At 60.0% G+C, this 16,123-nt stretch overlaps 1 protein-coding gene across 1 annotated transcript in view; it reads right to left on the bottom strand.

The window, feature by feature from the left end:
• MX2 (MX dynamin like GTPase 2) overlaps window positions 1-15,554 on the bottom strand; it is a 32,986-nt gene extending 17,432 nt beyond the window's left edge. Inside the window, exons 1-7 of the mRNA XM_055313325.1 lie at window positions 15,218-15,554; window positions 15,056-15,136; window positions 5,296-5,613; window positions 4,503-4,695; window positions 2,698-2,832; window positions 407-561; window positions 97-235 (exon numbers count right to left, since the gene is read on the bottom strand). Coding sequence (XP_055169300.1) covers window positions 97-235; window positions 407-561; window positions 2,698-2,832; window positions 4,503-4,695; window positions 5,296-5,544 — 871 coding nt within the window. The 5' untranslated portion in view covers window positions 5,545-5,613; window positions 15,056-15,136; window positions 15,218-15,554. The remainder of the gene's footprint in view (window positions 1-96; window positions 236-406; window positions 562-2,697; window positions 2,833-4,502; window positions 4,696-5,295; window positions 5,614-15,055; window positions 15,137-15,217) is intronic.
• Window positions 15,555-16,123: the final 569 nt, after the last annotated feature.

Raw genomic sequence — 16,123 nt, 5'->3', positions numbered from 1 at the left:
CTTGCCTCTAATAGTGCTACGTTCTAGGACCTTCTAAATATATAAGAAGGCTCCCCTTCCCTCCCGTCATCTGGAAGCTTGGTTCTGTCTTCTTACCTATGGTCCTGTCTCCTTTGGGGTCCACCTCCTGAGCCATGCTTAGCGCCTCCGTGGTGGCGATGTCCACGTTGCAGGGGACCACCACCAGGTTGATCGTCTCTTGCTTCTGGATGTACTTCTTGATGAGTGCCTTGATCTGATACCAAAAAACAGCAACAAAAACCAAATGACACAAAGGAAGAGTACGTACGTCTCCGGTCAACCAACACCACAAGGGAGGCAGTCCAAAGCCCCCGGGGCTCCCCACGAAGACCCAGAAGTCTCCCCATCTTCAGCTTGGCCCATTCCCAAGTTCCAGAAGGCCTACCTGCACTCCGATGTCCTGGGGCTGATTTCCCACAGCCACCCTGGTGATGCCGGGGAGGTCAATGAGGGTCAGATCGGGGACCTCAGGGGAGGTGATCTCAAGACTGATGAGCTCATGGCTGATGCCAAGTCCCTGCCCAGCTACGATGTTCTGAGCTGTGGAGGCCGAGAGAGGGGAAACCCAGAGTCCAGATTAATGACCCGTCGGAGGAATAGCAGTTGTAGGGGTCTCTGGGGCCACTTCGGGGGCTATTGAACACATCAGCCTCCCTGAAAATCTGGAGGAACACATACCAATATGTTCACAACGGGATACGGATGGCTTCTAGTCTCTCTCTTTATGCTTTTTAATATTTTCCTGTGAGTGTTAATAATTTCCACAAATTCTTCCCCACTCTTCCCTCCAAAAGATGAAGCCCTGCATGGGGGCTGGACATAGGGACCTCTGCCTAAAGATAGATAGGGTGGAAGTGATGGCGTGTGACCAGCAATAAGTACATCGTGACCGCCGCCTGCTTTCTCTGGCGTGGCTCACCCTGGGGGAAGCTCGCCTGTCCTGAGGACACCAAGCACCCCCGTAGAGGTAATAGGGTTCAAAGACAGAACAAAGTTTTCTTTTTGAGCTGGCCTCGAGCTCTGCTGGTGCAAGAGGACGGTTTCCGCCCTCCCAGAGTGTGGCCAATGGGTGGACAGGGTCCCTGGGTCCGATGTCCAAAGGCACGACGCACAGTTGTAACAAAAACCCAAGTGTCAGCGAAGAGGGCCCCTCAGTGCCATCGACGGGGAGCTTCCAGCACCCCTGCAAGCCGAGGCTCAGCGTGCCGAGAAGTGACATGCAGATGGGGATCCTGGGGATCTCCACCCCAGGGCTTCGCAGAGCACATCCCAAGGCCGGAAGGAGGACATGGAGGCATCGCTGAGCATGTCTCCCCCGCCCCACTCCCCCCATCACACCCCAGCTGCCCTGCTGTACATGCACCTGGCTTGTCTGTCACTCACAGTAATGTCCCTCGGGCAGGCAGTGGCCACCAGACACACCAAGGGTATCTCGCCCCTTCCCGGGAGTAGCCCCCTGTAGGGACGCTGGAGTCTTCCCACAGGCTGTCAACTTCACAACCACGACAGGGACCAGCTAAGATGTCTTGGGCACACACCTCAGAGCCAGCACCTGCTTCATGCACACGGGGCCCGAGTGGTCACGGGGTAGCCCCGAGTTCGGAAGGGTCCCCTCCTGGTTTACTAATCTGCTTTCAACGGTCTTGAAATTCTTAGTGATTCTGAACCGAGGGGTCTTGCAGGGTGACTGCGCTGGGCCCCTCAGTCATGCAGGTGGCCGCGCTCTGGGCACAGGTTCTTGCACTCCACGTGTGTGTGGCCCATCTGGGAGCCTGGTTAAAGTCCAGGTCCTGACCTGGCAGGTCTGGGGTGTCTCCCGGAGACTCTGCAGGGCCAACGAGCCCCCAGGCAGTGTTGCTGCTGCAGATTGGGGGCCACACCAAGGGGCTGGGGGCTGGACGACTTGGGGAAATCAGAACTGAGATGGATGGTCTAGGTGAGGGGAGGTTTTGATGGTGAATATCAGGATATGTGGGACACACATGCCAAAGACATAGGGGTTGCTGGTCACCCACTCGGCGGGGAGCATGGAGACATAAGGACAATGCTCCCCAGTCCCCTGGCCTTGTCCCCGAGGGTGGCCTCTGTCCTCACCACCTCCCTGCCTCCTCCACTTCTTGGAGTGAGCCCCGGATCCCCCATGGAACAGGCAGTGAGGCCTGGAGTATCAGGGCTGCAAGAGCCCTGGGGGTGGTCATCTACATTCAGGGGTGAGCACAGGAATTGGGGGCAGGACGTCTGCCCTCTGGAGGAGATCCCTCTGCTGAGCCATCTGAGGCCCTGGGACATGGGATTCTCGGGGAGCTGAGCCCGGGGAGTGACGGGAAGGCCTCGCCCTCGCAAGCTGTGTTTGTTACCAGTCACAGGACCCCCCACCCCACCCCGCATTCCGAAAGGCCTGCTCCCGGTTTAATAATGCGCTTTTATGCTCTCCAGAGCAGGGCCTCGGGACAGCAACAGCGGTGACCAGGACAGCAGGGAGTCCTGCGGGGGGCACTTCCCACAGGAGGGGGCAGCGTGCGAGGCAGGAGGAGCAGCCCGTGGAAGAGCCTGGAAGGAAAGGCAGCGGGCTCGCTGGTGGGGACCAAGAAGCCGGAGGACCAGGAGGCAGAGAAGAGGCCAGGACGGCGAGGGAGCAACCCCGGAGCCGCACCTGCAGAAACCCGGGCCTCCTACCTTGGCGGATCTCCTTCTCCACCTGGGAGGGGTCCTGGAGCTGCAGCTCCGTCTTGCGGTAGCTGATCCTCCCCCTCCACGCCTCGTGCGGCTGCCTCTTCAGCTTCAGCACCAGCGGGCACCGGGTCACAATTCCTGAGACAGCGTCCCGAACATTCTAAGTTCCCTTAAATAGGAGGGTTCGCGGGGCCCCCTCCTCTCACCCCCTTCCCCCACCACCCCAAAGGACCTGCCCCAGTGTCCCCGTCTGAAATCTCGGTCCCTCGCCAGGACTGGGTAGCGATGGGGGGCCTGGACTGGACGGGCACAGAGGGTCACAGGTCCGAGGACAGAGGCGTTTGGAGCTGCCCCCGAGCTCTGTTCTCTGTGGCCATCCAGAGCCTGCAGGCCACCATGGCCACGGTCCCCGCCACGAAGCTGTGAGCTGAGGCTCTGCATGTCTGAGGCCCCCCAGGACTCTTGGGCTGGAGTCGCACCTCCGGCTTTGGCCGTGGGGCCTGCACCTGTCCAGCTGGCTGCTGCAGGCAGAGGACAGGTGGAAACGTGAGAGCAGTGGGATCTGTCCCCCCACCTCGAAGTCCCCTCACCCCGGGGGTCGGAGGGTGCGGGGAGAAGGCAACAAGAGCCAGGGCAAGAGTCCGGACATCCAAAGGAGGCGGGTCAAGGGCGTTCTCAGGGCGCCGTGTGCAGCCCGAGCTCAGAAAGGCTGGAACCGCCCAGAGCTTCTTGGGCGAAGCCCCGGGCACTGCGTGTGTCCTCCATGTGCTGGCCCTTTAAGGGCTGCATCGTCTCCTCCTCCAGCCTGGGGACAGGCCCAGAGCCACACACGTGTCACTGGCCTCCAGACCCTCCACTAAGCTGCACCTCTGCCCAGGATGCTGACTCCAGGGCAGAGCAGAGGAGCCACTGCTCCAAACCTTCCCTCTCTCATGCATCAGGTACCCGCAGGGCTGAGCAGGACCTCACAGGACACCCTGACGTCAAGGACCGCACTGCCAGTGGCCGGGAGAGGGTGCAGGCCGGGGTGCCCGGTGGGCAGCCCTCCGGGGTCCCCACGCTCTCCTCTGTGCCTGGGGGTGGCCCAGGCGACATGGCATCGGTGGCCCCCAACCCCTGGGTTCGGGTCGGGTCTGGGACCAAGGGAAGAGACCAGGATGGAGCCTCCCCCCAACCCACTTGGAGGGTACCGTCTCCTCCCTGCCTTTTCTCTTTATTTCATTAAATTGTAAACATACGACAGCCTCTTAACTCCACACACTTAATTTTTTTCTTAAAGGAAAACAGTGGGGACACCTGGGTGGCTCCGCGGTTGAGCATCTGCCCTCAGCCCAGGCCGTGATCCTGGAGACGTGGGATCGAGTCCCACGTCAGGCTCCCTGCATGGGGCCTGCTTCTCCCGCTGCCTGTGTCTCTGCCTCTCTCTGTGTGTCTCTCATGAATAAATATATAAAATCTTGAAAAATAATAATAATAAGGGAAAACAGTGTGTCTTAGCACACTACGATCCAGGCTAATCACTTTTCCAAACATCTAGAACATTCTTCACATGTCACCCGAGACTCTACAAACTCCACGTGATCCAAGAAACGTCTCCACGCTCTCACGGAGACCACTGGGAAAATGCCTCCACTGACACAGGCCCAGTGAGAGCTACTTGGTGCCAAAGGGGGTCTGAAACCCAGGGGCAGCGGGGACCCCCCCCCCCCGGCCCCGCCAACCCGGGCCACGCGCTGAGGACCTCAGCCTGCCCGGGCCTGTCTGCAGCCGCTGGTGCCCCAGGGGTGCTCCGTGGCCCGCGAGCTTACCGCTGCCCCTGGGGAGGGCGACCCCCGACAGCGCCTCCAGCACGGAGCTCTTGCCCGAGCTCTGGTCCCCGATGACGGCGATGGCCGGCAAGGCCAGGTCCTGCTCCACGCCCAGCGCCCGCAGGGAGTCGATGAGGTCGATGCAGGGGCGCACCTTCTGCTCGTACTGGCTGTACAGGCTCTTCTCGGGGCCCTGGAAGAGGCACGGCACACTGGGCAGCCTGGCCTCGGAGGGGAGCGTCCTCGTCGTCGGGACGTTGTGGCAGGATGGGTGCCTGTCCTGACGTCGGGACGCGGACAGGAGGTGGCCGTCCCCCCTTCAGGGAGGACCCCCTCCCGCTCCTCTTCCTGCAGGGGCTTTGCTCCTGCTGATGCGGGGATGGCCAGGCTGGAGGTGCCCCGCTGAGCAGGGCCCTACCCAGGGCGGGAGCTCCTGGCCAGAGGGAGGACCAGCAGCAGATCCTGGGCAGCCGCGCGGGGGCGGGCTGGGTGGGCATGGGTTAGCAACGGGGGCCCCACATGGCCTCGTATAGCCCTGTGACCACAGACACTGCAGGAGAAGCTCCCCCTGCAGGGAGGGAGACCCCAGCATCTGGAACAGAAGCCCCAGGCTTGTTGCCCCAGAGTCTGGGTATGTCCCTGGTGCTCGTTGGAGGTGCCTGGGAGACGGCAGGGCACCAGCTTTTCTGGTGGGATTGGACCAGACTCGGCGGGTTTACGGTCGTGGCTGGGGTGCTCACCTCCGGCCAGCGGCTGGAACGCACCCTTCCGGAAGCCCCTCTGCATGACCTACCTTTGCCATCTGTTGGTGCCTGTTTCCTCCTGGTTGCTGGGGGTTCAGTGTCAGCAAATTGAACTCCTTGGTGAGATAAACCGGATCCTGCACTCCCACCTGACAGTTTGGGGGATACATCATTTGTCCTGCTGCCGTGTCAGATGGCGGCGGCTGCTGCTGGACAAAATTCATTTCTTTTTCTGGTTGCTGTCGGGGAATAACAACATTGTGCCTCCGATATGGCCAAGGATTGTGGGCCTTAGACATGAGTGGTCACGTAGTCCGAGCCGGTGGGAGTGCTCCCCGTTGCTCAGCACCTCCAAGTCTCGGCGAGTTCTGCAAAGACACAGGGTGCAGAGTGGCTCAGTGTCCCCAAGCAGTCCCCTCCCAGGCTGGACCTTTGCCGGCCCCTGCCTGGCCCAGCCCCATATAACCCACCCCTGCATGGAGACACAGGCCAGATTGGGTGGGGGCACAGGCCTCTGAGACCTCTGGGGCTGGGGTGGTGGGGGGTAGGGGGAGGAAAGGGGCAGGGGACACCTGCTGTGTATCGGTTTGTTATACTTTCAAACCCACTTGCTTGTGAGTTACGTGATGTTGTTTAGATCTGGGGGGTGAATCTGCTTTCATGGAGGAAGCGGTGTCACCACGGACACCTGTTGTCCCTAAGCAGTGGCTGCTGATGGGCACCACTGGGGACTTAATGATAAGAACAGAGAAGAGCGGGGCACCCGGGTGGCTCAGCGGTTTACCGCCGCCTTCAGCCCAAGTCATGATCCTGGGGTCCCGGGATCAAGTCCCACGTCAGGCTCCCTGCATGGAGCCTGCTTCTCCCTCTGCCTGTGTCTCTGCCCTTCTCTGGGTCTCTCATGAATAAGTAAATAAAATCTTTAAAAATAATAAAGAGGTGGTTAAGGCAAAACGAGGTCCTAGGGGGTGATGGCCCTGATCCCGTCTGACTGGTGTCCTTGGAGGGAGGGATTAGGACAGGGACGCGCACAGCGGGACCAGAGGGACGGCCGTGTGGAAAGGTGGCCGTCTCCACGCCGAGGAGACAAGCCTCCGGGGCGCCTCCACACCTTGAGCTTGGACTGCCGTCCTCCAAGACCTTGAGAAAATAAAACTGTTGTTTAAGCCACCCGGACGGCGGCACTTCGTTTATGGCGGCCTAAGCAGAGTGACAGGAGGACCTAGTATGTGTCGTGTGCTTTCAGCCACGGGGATGCAGATAAGGTGCCCGCCTCTGGCCCCTACATTTGGGCAGGGAGACGCCCCAACCCCCCTCCCCCCAGACAAACAAGCCTTCCAACCAAGAACTCTTCAACAGTACAGCTCCCGGCGATGATGGCATGTGTGGAAGAAAGGCAGGCCCGAGACTAGAAATAATTGTCCCTGAACGACTGCCAGCCGGGCAGCAGGGGGTGGGGGCGGCGGGGGGAGGCTCTCTTTGAAGATGTGCCTGTAACAGGAAATAGGCTGAGCAGAGGAGTGAACCTTGGAGGGGGCTGGCAGGCAGAGGAAATGCAGGTGCAACGGTCCTGTGGTCAGGATAAGCTTGGGGAATAGGAAAGGGTTGGTGTGACTCTGGGCATTGGGAGGGTCATCACCAGAAGGTATGGCGGAGGGCCAGGTGACACTGTGAGCTGCTGAGTGACATGATGACTACTCACAGAGTGGAGCCTAGGTAAGGAGGGCAGGTGGCATGGATAAGGGGCAAGGGCACGGCGAGGCACAGCGATCACACAAAGCCAGCGTCCCAGGTTTGGGGCCGACTGCCACCAGGCCCGGGGACCCAGAACTCTCTCCATCCTGGAGTTCTTCTCTGCACCCTACGTGCTGACCTGTTGAATTCTCACCACCGCCCTGTGCTCCCCAGGATCTCGCATTCACAGGTGAGGTCGCGGAAGGGCGGGGTGGCCGGCCGCTAAGCTGACACCCGCCCCCAGGTGTGTGTGTGTGTGTGACACAGAAGTGGTCACCTACCACCTGCAGAGCGGCCCTCGGGCGCCTGCCTGGGTCCGCCCCGCCCTGCAGCTGCACTGGGGGCTTCCCTGAAGCCGCAGTGGGCCACCTGCCTGCACCTGCCTGCACCTGCCTTCACCTGCCCGGCTCCCCAGCATGCACCACCCTGCGGGTGAGCCGAGTAAACCCTCTGAGGCCAGCTCTGACCCTTGGGGGCTGTGACCACCTCTGTCCCACCCCTCAGCCGGGCACGTTCCTACCTGGGTCCTGGAGGCCCACTCGCGACGGGGCCCATCGCCCTCCTGGGGTTGGCTGCACTTGCCCAGACCCTGCTCCCCACACACCTGCGCACGGGCTCCTGCCTTAGGCTCTGCTTCTGGGGGCGGGAGACGGAGCAAAAGCAAGGAGACTCCGTGGTTCGCACACCAACTGGCGGCACCGTCTCTCGAAGATGAACTTCACGATCTGATTTCAGGAAATCGGATCCTCGGAAACCAGGGTTGGTTTTGACACCCGTCGGCACTGGACGGGGGCCTGGGGGCCAGAGTCACCGTGGGGGTGGCCCTGTGCAGTCTTCACCATGACACGCATGGCGGTGCCAGCGGGCCGAGAGCGGTGGTGTGCTACGGGCTCGGGCCAGGCCCCGCCGGCCCAGGAGGACAGGCCCAGTGCGGGCCCACGGGACCGGGGCGTCTCGGGGCCGCTCCCTCCCCAGCTGTGTGGGAGCCCCTGGGAGGAGGCCTGCCCATTTCTGTCTTGTTTTATGTTCTTTAAAAAAAAAAAAATTAAGCTTTAGGAGTTCAGCAAAGGAGCCACTGGAAGCTCCCTGCCAGGCTTTGTCTCTCCGCCTTCGAAGCTCCCCGTTTCTCATGGAGGGGGTGCTCGGAAAGCCGGGTCCAGGGGCAGCTCGTCTGGGGGGGGAGGGGGCCCTGGCCTCCCTGGCATTGCTGGGACTGGACCTGACACTTGGGTTCGGGCTCGAGGGAGGCAGGGAAGGCGCTGTTCGGAGGGGCCAGCCCCGCGGGAGGAAGCCCCGGGAGGCCTTCAGGTAGAAGACTGTCCTCTACCTTCATCTGTGCACCTGCAAAGTCACTTGCTCTCTACTTGATTGTCACCTGTCACCTCGTGACGGCAGGGACTGTCTTCTGCACGCCGAGCCCCCTGCTCCAGGGCATGCGGCAGGCGGCAGGTGCTCCTGGACTCGGGGCCGCATGAACAAACGAGGGAAGGGACCGCTACCTTCCCTGCAGTGACTGGAAAGGCCACTGTCCCAGGGCAGGATTCGCTGGCGCCCGCTGGGCCATTCCTCTCTGCCAGTCCCGCTCGCGGCGCGCTCACGAGGGCTCAGGTAGGTGTGCGAACTCCCAGGGCCGTCCACACCTGTGCCAGCTGGTGCCCTGAGCCAGAGCTCGGTCGTGCCCTCTGCTTACGGGCAATGACAGGCTCCCCTGGAGGAGACACTTCGTCTATACCGCCAGCACCCTGGTTTCCTGCGCGTGTTCTACCCCGCGCTGTTCGCATCCTGTGCCAGCACCTCCGGTCCCCCCTGTGGGTGAATGTTGAGCACCAGACAGAGCAGAAACTCAGGAGCTGAGGATGCCCAGGTGCCCCCCGCAGCCGGCCCGGCCCAGTGGTGGGTGTCCCGCGTGGACGGCCCCCCCTTCTAAACACACCGCCTGCCTCTCCTGCGCAGCAAACCCAGTCGTGCACCTGTCGGGAGAGGCACATTGCCTGGCGCTGGCTTTCCAGAAAGAGGCTCTCAGAGCGTCCCTCCCTGTGACTGGGGACCAACACGAATTCCTGGGTATCTACGGGGAGTTTGCTTCTTCCAGGTTCCCTTCACCTCTCTGAGTTTGAGCCTTTGATGTTTTCAGTATCTGATGCTTTTCCACTCGACCATGTCCCCGCCTTATCCTGCTGCCCCGCAGAATCCTGGTTTCCCCTGACGGCCGCTTCCGTCTACCCCTCAGCAGGTTCAGAGACCCTGCGACCCTGGGCCCACTGACACCAGCTCTTTTCGGGTTCCCCGGGTCCGGTTCCAACGTGGGGGTTCCCCTTGCAAGCCCAGGCAGTTCTCAGACACCGGCAGGGCTCAGCTCCGACCCTGTCTGCCCGGAGATGGCATCGGACCCCACGTGCAAGGCCCAATCCCCCGAGCCCGCCCCGCACCCCCCTCCCGACGCTGGCCCCACGCCCCCGGCTCCCACATGAGCCTCTGCCCCGCGCCACAGATTGGAGCTCCTCGGCCTCCTGCTTTCACGTTGCTGGAGCGGCTCACAGAACTCCGGGCAGCGCTTACTAACCAGCCTGCTAAAGGATGTGATCGATGATATATATGAACGAACAGCCAGATGGAGAGACGTGAAGGGGGTGGGGGTCCCAGGAAAGGACGGGGAGCTCCCTTGCCCTCCCCTGCACCCACACCCCGCCCCTACAAGCTCACCGACCTAGAAGCTCCCTACCCAGCCTTCATTACACAGGCAGGACTGACTGAGTCATGGACCACCGGGTGACCCAGCCTCCAGCCCCTCTCCCACCCTGGAGGTTGGGGTGAGGGCGGGACCGGAAGCTCCAACCCTGCACCCACGTGGCCGGCCCTCCGGGCACAGCACCCGCCCTGGGGTGGGGGCCAGAGGTCACCTTCATCAATATAACAAAAGATACCTCTATGACTCTCAACACTTAGGAAATTCTAATGGTCTTTGGAGCTGTGAGCCAAGACCTGCGGACGGAGACCAGATATATATGAGAAATATCTTTTGGTCATCTGGATGGTCAAATATGTGTTTCCTACAAATCACAATATTGTACCATGTAAAACGTCTCCGTTTTTTTTTTTTTTTTTTTTATGTAAAACCGACCTCAAGGACAAGTCCGTCGGTTTACATAAGGAAATCATTTAAGTTCTATTAGCTCCGTGATATAAATACACAATAAGTGACTTTGCAGAGGGTCAAGCTGGAGAGGTTGGCTCTCCGGGTGAATCGAGTGCTCCCCTTCATCCAAGAGTGAAGGATGCGATCCATCTGGGCACCCCCCTTAGCGGCAAGGAGGCTCACAAGCAAATCATGGGCGGTCTAGGGTCGTGGGCATTGCCGTGCTTCTTGGCTCCGGTCCCTAGTGTCTCATCAGGTCTTATCCTCGTTTTATGATTTTGCAAGAAGTGAGAATTTAGGGGTCCCTAGGAAAAGGAAGTTGAGCTACAACTTTCTTGACATCAGAAAGGTCATGTTAGGCCCCGGCCACCCCGGGATCTAGGCCTGACCAGCACTACTTCCCCGAAGCACGTTTCTTCTGGAACGCCCTGGGATATGTGGAAATTGCACAAGAATAGACGCCGGTAGTTTAGGATTTTAAGGCAAGAAAAGAACGAAAGAAGCAGCAGCCACTATGAAGCCAGGAGAGAGCCTCGTGGGATCAGGGACAGTCAATCCGTCCCGGCGTCGGCTCAAAACAAAGATTGGCCAACACGCTCCTGAGCTGTCACTGCAGGATCTGAACCCCCTGAGTGCTCAGGTGCCAGACCAACTGGGGCGCAGAACTGACGGCGTCGCCTCTGGCTGGCCCCGTGGCTTCCGTCGCCCAGCACCCCGACTCTGGCGCTTAACATGGCTTTTGCCCCTGGGGCGCCTGGGTGTCTCAGTCAGCTAAGCACTGGCTCTTGATCTCAGGGTCTTGAGTTCGAGCCCTGCGTTGGGCTCCATGCTGGGTTGTGGAGCCAAAAAAAAGAAAAGAAAAAAAAAGATGGCTTTTGCCCCAATTGCACGCTGCGCTCCCCACTGCACGAGCCCCCTCGTGAACATGCAAGCGCCCCAGCTTAAACCTTGCCCAGTTGTGTTGTTTGAGGAGGCGCTGCTTGGGCAAATAGCCCCCGTGTTCCCCTTTGCTTCCTCCAAGGACACCCCTCCTTGTCCTATTCTTTGGCTTGGTTGGTTGTGCCCTTTGGCTCCCGGAGGCCAACAAGGGGCGAACCCATTTTCGGTAACAGTTTTATGAGCAATTTACAGCAGGGCAGGCGAGCGATGGTCTTTAGGAATCTCTGCGTTCTCTGCCTTTCCTGGTGGGAGCTGGCGGGTGTGGGAGGAGAGGTCTCAGCTGAAGACACGGGTGTGCAGAGAGAGGCCGGGGCAGTGCAGAAACACCGCTCCCGGGATTCGTGTGCGCAGCAGGATGGAGGCAGCACGATCCCATCAAGCGAGCAGCACGGAGTTGTCTCTGGTGAGATGGACAAGATAAAGGGGGGCACGCACGGCACAGCGTGCCAGGGAGGAGGCGCACGGGCAGGAGAAAGATGGCCCGTCTGACGCGGGGATCACAGAGGCTGCCCTCAGAGAGCGGATTTCCTTCCCTCCTTCCTTCTCGTCGGGTGGGAAAGCACCCAAGGGGGACCCTGCGTGCCCCCACTCCCAACCAGACCCTGCAGGGGGAACGGGCTGCAATCTGCTTACAGGGGTTGAACCAGCAGCCAGAGGAAGAAGGGGTCCTCAGGGTAGGTAAAGGGTGGGATGCTAGGAGGACCCAGGCCGAGGATAGGAGGAGGCGGACCGGAGGTCAGGGCTCCCTGGCCCCTGAGGACGTGCAGTCTGGCCCGAGGGACAGCAGTTGGGGGACAAGGGAATTGCTTTACATCATCCCTGAGACTCTGCCTGCATCCTTGGTCACTACAGGGCCTCGTCTTTGGATGGTCTCATCCTTCCCTGCAGGAGACAGAGCAGGGGTGCGGCTGGACCCCAGGACGTGTCACAAAACCCAGGCTGTCTGTCCACCCAGGCCACAGACAGCACAAGCTCAGAAGGCTCGCCTGAGCTCCGTCTCCCCCCCTCACCCTCAATCTGGACTCTCCTGGTGTCTCTGTCCATCATCCACCCAGTCCTGGTGCAGCTGGGACAGGGGGACCCGAGGGGGTGACCTGCCGCTGGGTCCGCGGAGACAGTGCCCCCTCTGCCGAAGACACCCCAAGTCGTGACAAGGAGACCTATGTCACAGGTAAGCCCCCCTGATGACATGCAGGTGAAGAGAAGGAATGACCCAGGATCCTAAGGCGATGGTTCCCAAACTGTGCGCCCGGGCACCCTGGGGAACCTGAGCAAACATGCAGGGGCTTTGTGGGGTATTTAAAGTTTCTCTTTCTGAAATAAATTAATTAAATTAATCTTTAAAAAAAAAGAAGAAGAAAGAAAAGAAAACGCATCACTGAGGGCTACCATCAAGGAGGGTAGACTTTGGATCTGGATCTTGAAGACTGCCCCCCACGCCCCCAGGGCTTGTTCCTCCTGCTTTTCACGTGTTTGGAACTTCCCCAGAGCCCTGCCAATCCCCAGAGGCGGCTCTGCAGGTGGGAGGGCCCCGCCCTGGGGGCCTCGCCTCCCGGACCTGCCCGGGGCCTGGTTCTGCAGAGGAGTTGCAACCTGTCTGCAACTTGTCCTCCTTTGACCTGGCGTCCTGCTGCTGGGTCTTCAAGGTTATTGGCCTCGAAGTGCAAAGATTAGGCCCGAACCCTAGGGCCACTCAGGCCAGGGGGGGACAGTCTGCTTCCTTCCACACTAATTAAGAAATGTGTTTCTCCTGAAAGCACAACACAGTGTCAAAAATCTGGTTCACGGAGATTTTGTCATAGTTTCCAGGAAAGAGAAAGGAAGGTGTGACCATTCCCAGATGTGAGTCTAGACCTCCCCTCAGTCCCTGGCTGAAGCCCAGGGACTCTGTGAGCCGTGGGGAGGAGCCGGTGGTCCAACCGCCCTGTAGAACCTGCAGGAATTGCTCCCGTGTCGCGGGTGACCCTGCGGCCAGGATTCAGGTCCTGTGCAACCTGAGAGCCATCACAGCGCCCTGAGGTATGTTCCCCAAATAATGCCACGTTTGCGGGCGGGGACCTGATGCTGGAAGGCTGGAAGAGGCGAGGAAGGACTCTCCTCCACAGTCTGGGAAGGCCCCAGCCCTGCCAACACCCTGGGTCTCCGACTTCCAGCCTCCAGGGCTTGGAGCCGAGGAGCCTCTGCGGTCTAAGGCGCCGAGAGTGCGGGACACTTGATTTCGGGGGCCCTGAGACACTAACACTCCGTGGTTTATACCTAATCTGTTCCCTGAAAACACCACCCCTTGTTGAGCCGACCTGGCATCAGCGACTGTAAGTGACCCTTCGAAGGCGCCATCCTGCACTGCAAGCCACAACGGGGGGGTGGCGAATGCCAGAAGCCAGGTGCCCCGTCCTTTCAGGGGAGCCCGTTTTCCAGCGTGCTGCTAAGGTGGACCGGGGCCACCAATGCCACAAGCAAGAAGGCACCTGAGGCCCCGAGACCAGACCCAACGTGTGTTTTCTTCCACAATACTGGGCAATTAAATCAATTCTCTCGCATGTACCCCCAAACTAGCACCCGACGCCACAGGCTGAGTGAGGGCTCAGGCCTGGCAGCCGGCTCCTGCACACACCGCACCCACATCCGGCCCACTGCAGACGCCACGCGCAAGCCCACGGTGTCACCTGTGCCCTGACCCACTGGCTATGCCTCAGAGGTTCCAACCACCCCCACCTTGGGACGGAATAATTAGCCAGAGCGGCTCACAGAACTCAGAGAAACAGGTCACTTGTGAGGTTACTGGGTTAGCAGTAAGGGACAGACTCAACAGCCAGAGAGGGAAGAGATGCCCAGGGCCAGGTCTGGTGGCAGGGTGGAGCTTCCTGCCGCCGGGCCCACCCTCCCCACAGCTCCACCCCGTGCTCCCCGGCCCTGAAGCGCTCCAAACCCTCCCCTTTTGCGGTTTTTCTGGTGGCCTCGTTGCACAGACACAATGGATGGAGTCAAAGGCCAGTGGAGATGCTTGGACCCCCAGGGGTTCTCCTTCCCTGGAGCTCAGGGGGTGGGGCTCAAAGTTCAAACCCTAATGCTGGGCCAGCCCTCCCCTGAGATGCTTTCCAAAGTCACCTCATTAACATCACAGAAGACAATGCGTGCTCCCCTCCCCGCCCCCCTTAGGAAATCCCAAGCGTTTCCGGAGCTCTGTGCCAGGAACAGGATGAAAATAACATTTGGATAAAAAAAAAAAAAAAAAAAATCACATTTGGGTCTGCCTTTGGCCCAGGGCGTGACGCCGGAGTCCCAGGATCCAGTCCCACATCGGCTTCCCCCGCAAGGGAGCCTGCTTCTCCCTCTGCCTGTGTCTCTGCCTCTCTCTCTGGCTGGGTCTCTCACGAATAAATAAATAAAATATTTTTCAAAAATCACATTTTATATGTCAGATATTTTTCTCTGATATTTGTATAGACTGCAAAATGATCCCTGCAGTAAATCTGGTTAACATCCGTCTCCGGACGTACAGTTTTCTCCTGATAAGGACTTTCAATACCTACTTCCCAAGCAGCTTTCAAACGCGCAACACAGCATTGTTAACTACTTTGTCACTGACTACGGGGATGTGATACATAGCAGGTGACCAGAGTTAAGGAGCCTTATCATAATTGACAACATCACGGGGGCGCAAAGCTCCCTCCCCACCTCGGGATGTGTGTGTGCACCCTGCGTGCCCAGCCAAGCGTTCCCAGAAGCCGCCCCTTTGTGGCCACAGGGCTTTTGGCCAGATTCAGGGTGGGGGCCTGCCCGGTGCCGCGAGGCCAGCCACCCCCTCTCTGGAAGGCACCTGGGGCCCAGCGCCAGCACAGGCTTTCCCAAATCTCACATGGGGCAGCTTCAGGGAGCTTCAGCCTCCTGCCCTGTGGCACAAGGCACGTTTCCTGGAAAGCCCTGTGAGGAGGTGCCCCTGCTGCGGGAAGACGTCGTGAAGCAGCCCACCCCGCGTGCCCGGGGGGACCCGCTCTTACCTCCGCAACCGAAGCCGGCAGAGTCATCCTGCCCTCCTTGGCTTCCTGCTTATATATGCTGAGTGGATCACTCCTCCTGAGCTGCAGGGAGAGAAATGAAACCAAATATTCCGGCCACAGAAATGAAACCGAAGCAGCAGCACACACCCCTCCACCACTCACGCTGTGGTCCTCAGCCTCCGGCGGCATTTGGGGGGTCCTGGGGGGCCAGGGCGCACTGGGGGGGAGGGTGCTGCTCCGAGCCCTGGGGTCTGCGGCCCGGGAATCTGCATCGCCGAGGAGTCCTCAGCGGGAGGCTGGTGTCAGGCCACACTCGGAGACCCAGCGCCTTAGAGCAGCGCGGTCCTGAGGACGTCGGGGAGCGCGGGGTGCTCTACCCGTTGCTGTGCAATACGGAGGGGCATCTAGAAGGAGGCTAGGGAGCCTGAGGACCTGACATCTTACTCGGCTCCATCCTAACTGACTTAGCCCCTCACGTGTGGCTCCCATCCCGGGGTGTCTGCAGGTCTTGATCTGAACGACCTGGGACGGCCCAGGGCAGCGCGCCGGAGCCACACGGGGCCAACGTTAAGCGCTGCAAGCCCGGGGGAGGGACGTCCACAGCTTCCCGCAACGCCCCATTCTTTGGGTGCACGCCCTCACTCTGCTGTGGGGTCCCTGCCCGGGGAGAGCCCTCCGCCGGGACCACGAGAGGGCAGGGGCCACGCTGAAGGCAGCTCCCAGCTGGGGGCCCAGCCCCGGGCCCAGCTGACCCGCTGGTCCTAGGTCAGGTCACCTGCAAAAGTGCAGGCGTGTGCCCAAGGGGTCCCGGAGGCCCCCCGCTCTGTGATTGAGTGGAAGTGAGCCAGGCCTGCCCAGCCCCAGAGCGCAAGGGCGGGGAGCCCGGGAGCTCTCAGGAGGCCAGGGCTGCGCAGGAAGGCAGAAGCAGGCCTCCATCTGACGCCTTCCAAATCGAAACTAACACTAGACAAGATCATAAACAAAACCAAAGCAAACCAAGCCAAGCACTTCTTTGTTCTTCATTTTACTTCCTGCCCTTGTGAGCAAGTTTTCCTTTAAAGAAGGCAT

This window comes from Nyctereutes procyonoides, unplaced genomic scaffold (genome assembly GCF_905146905.1).
Source record: "Nyctereutes procyonoides isolate TBG_1078 unplaced genomic scaffold, NYPRO_anot_genome, whole genome shotgun sequence".
NCBI lineage: Eukaryota > Metazoa > Chordata > Mammalia > Carnivora > Canidae > Nyctereutes > Nyctereutes procyonoides.
The sequence above is the reverse complement of the archived record's forward strand: the minus strand, read 5'-3'. Positions and strand labels throughout refer to the sequence as shown.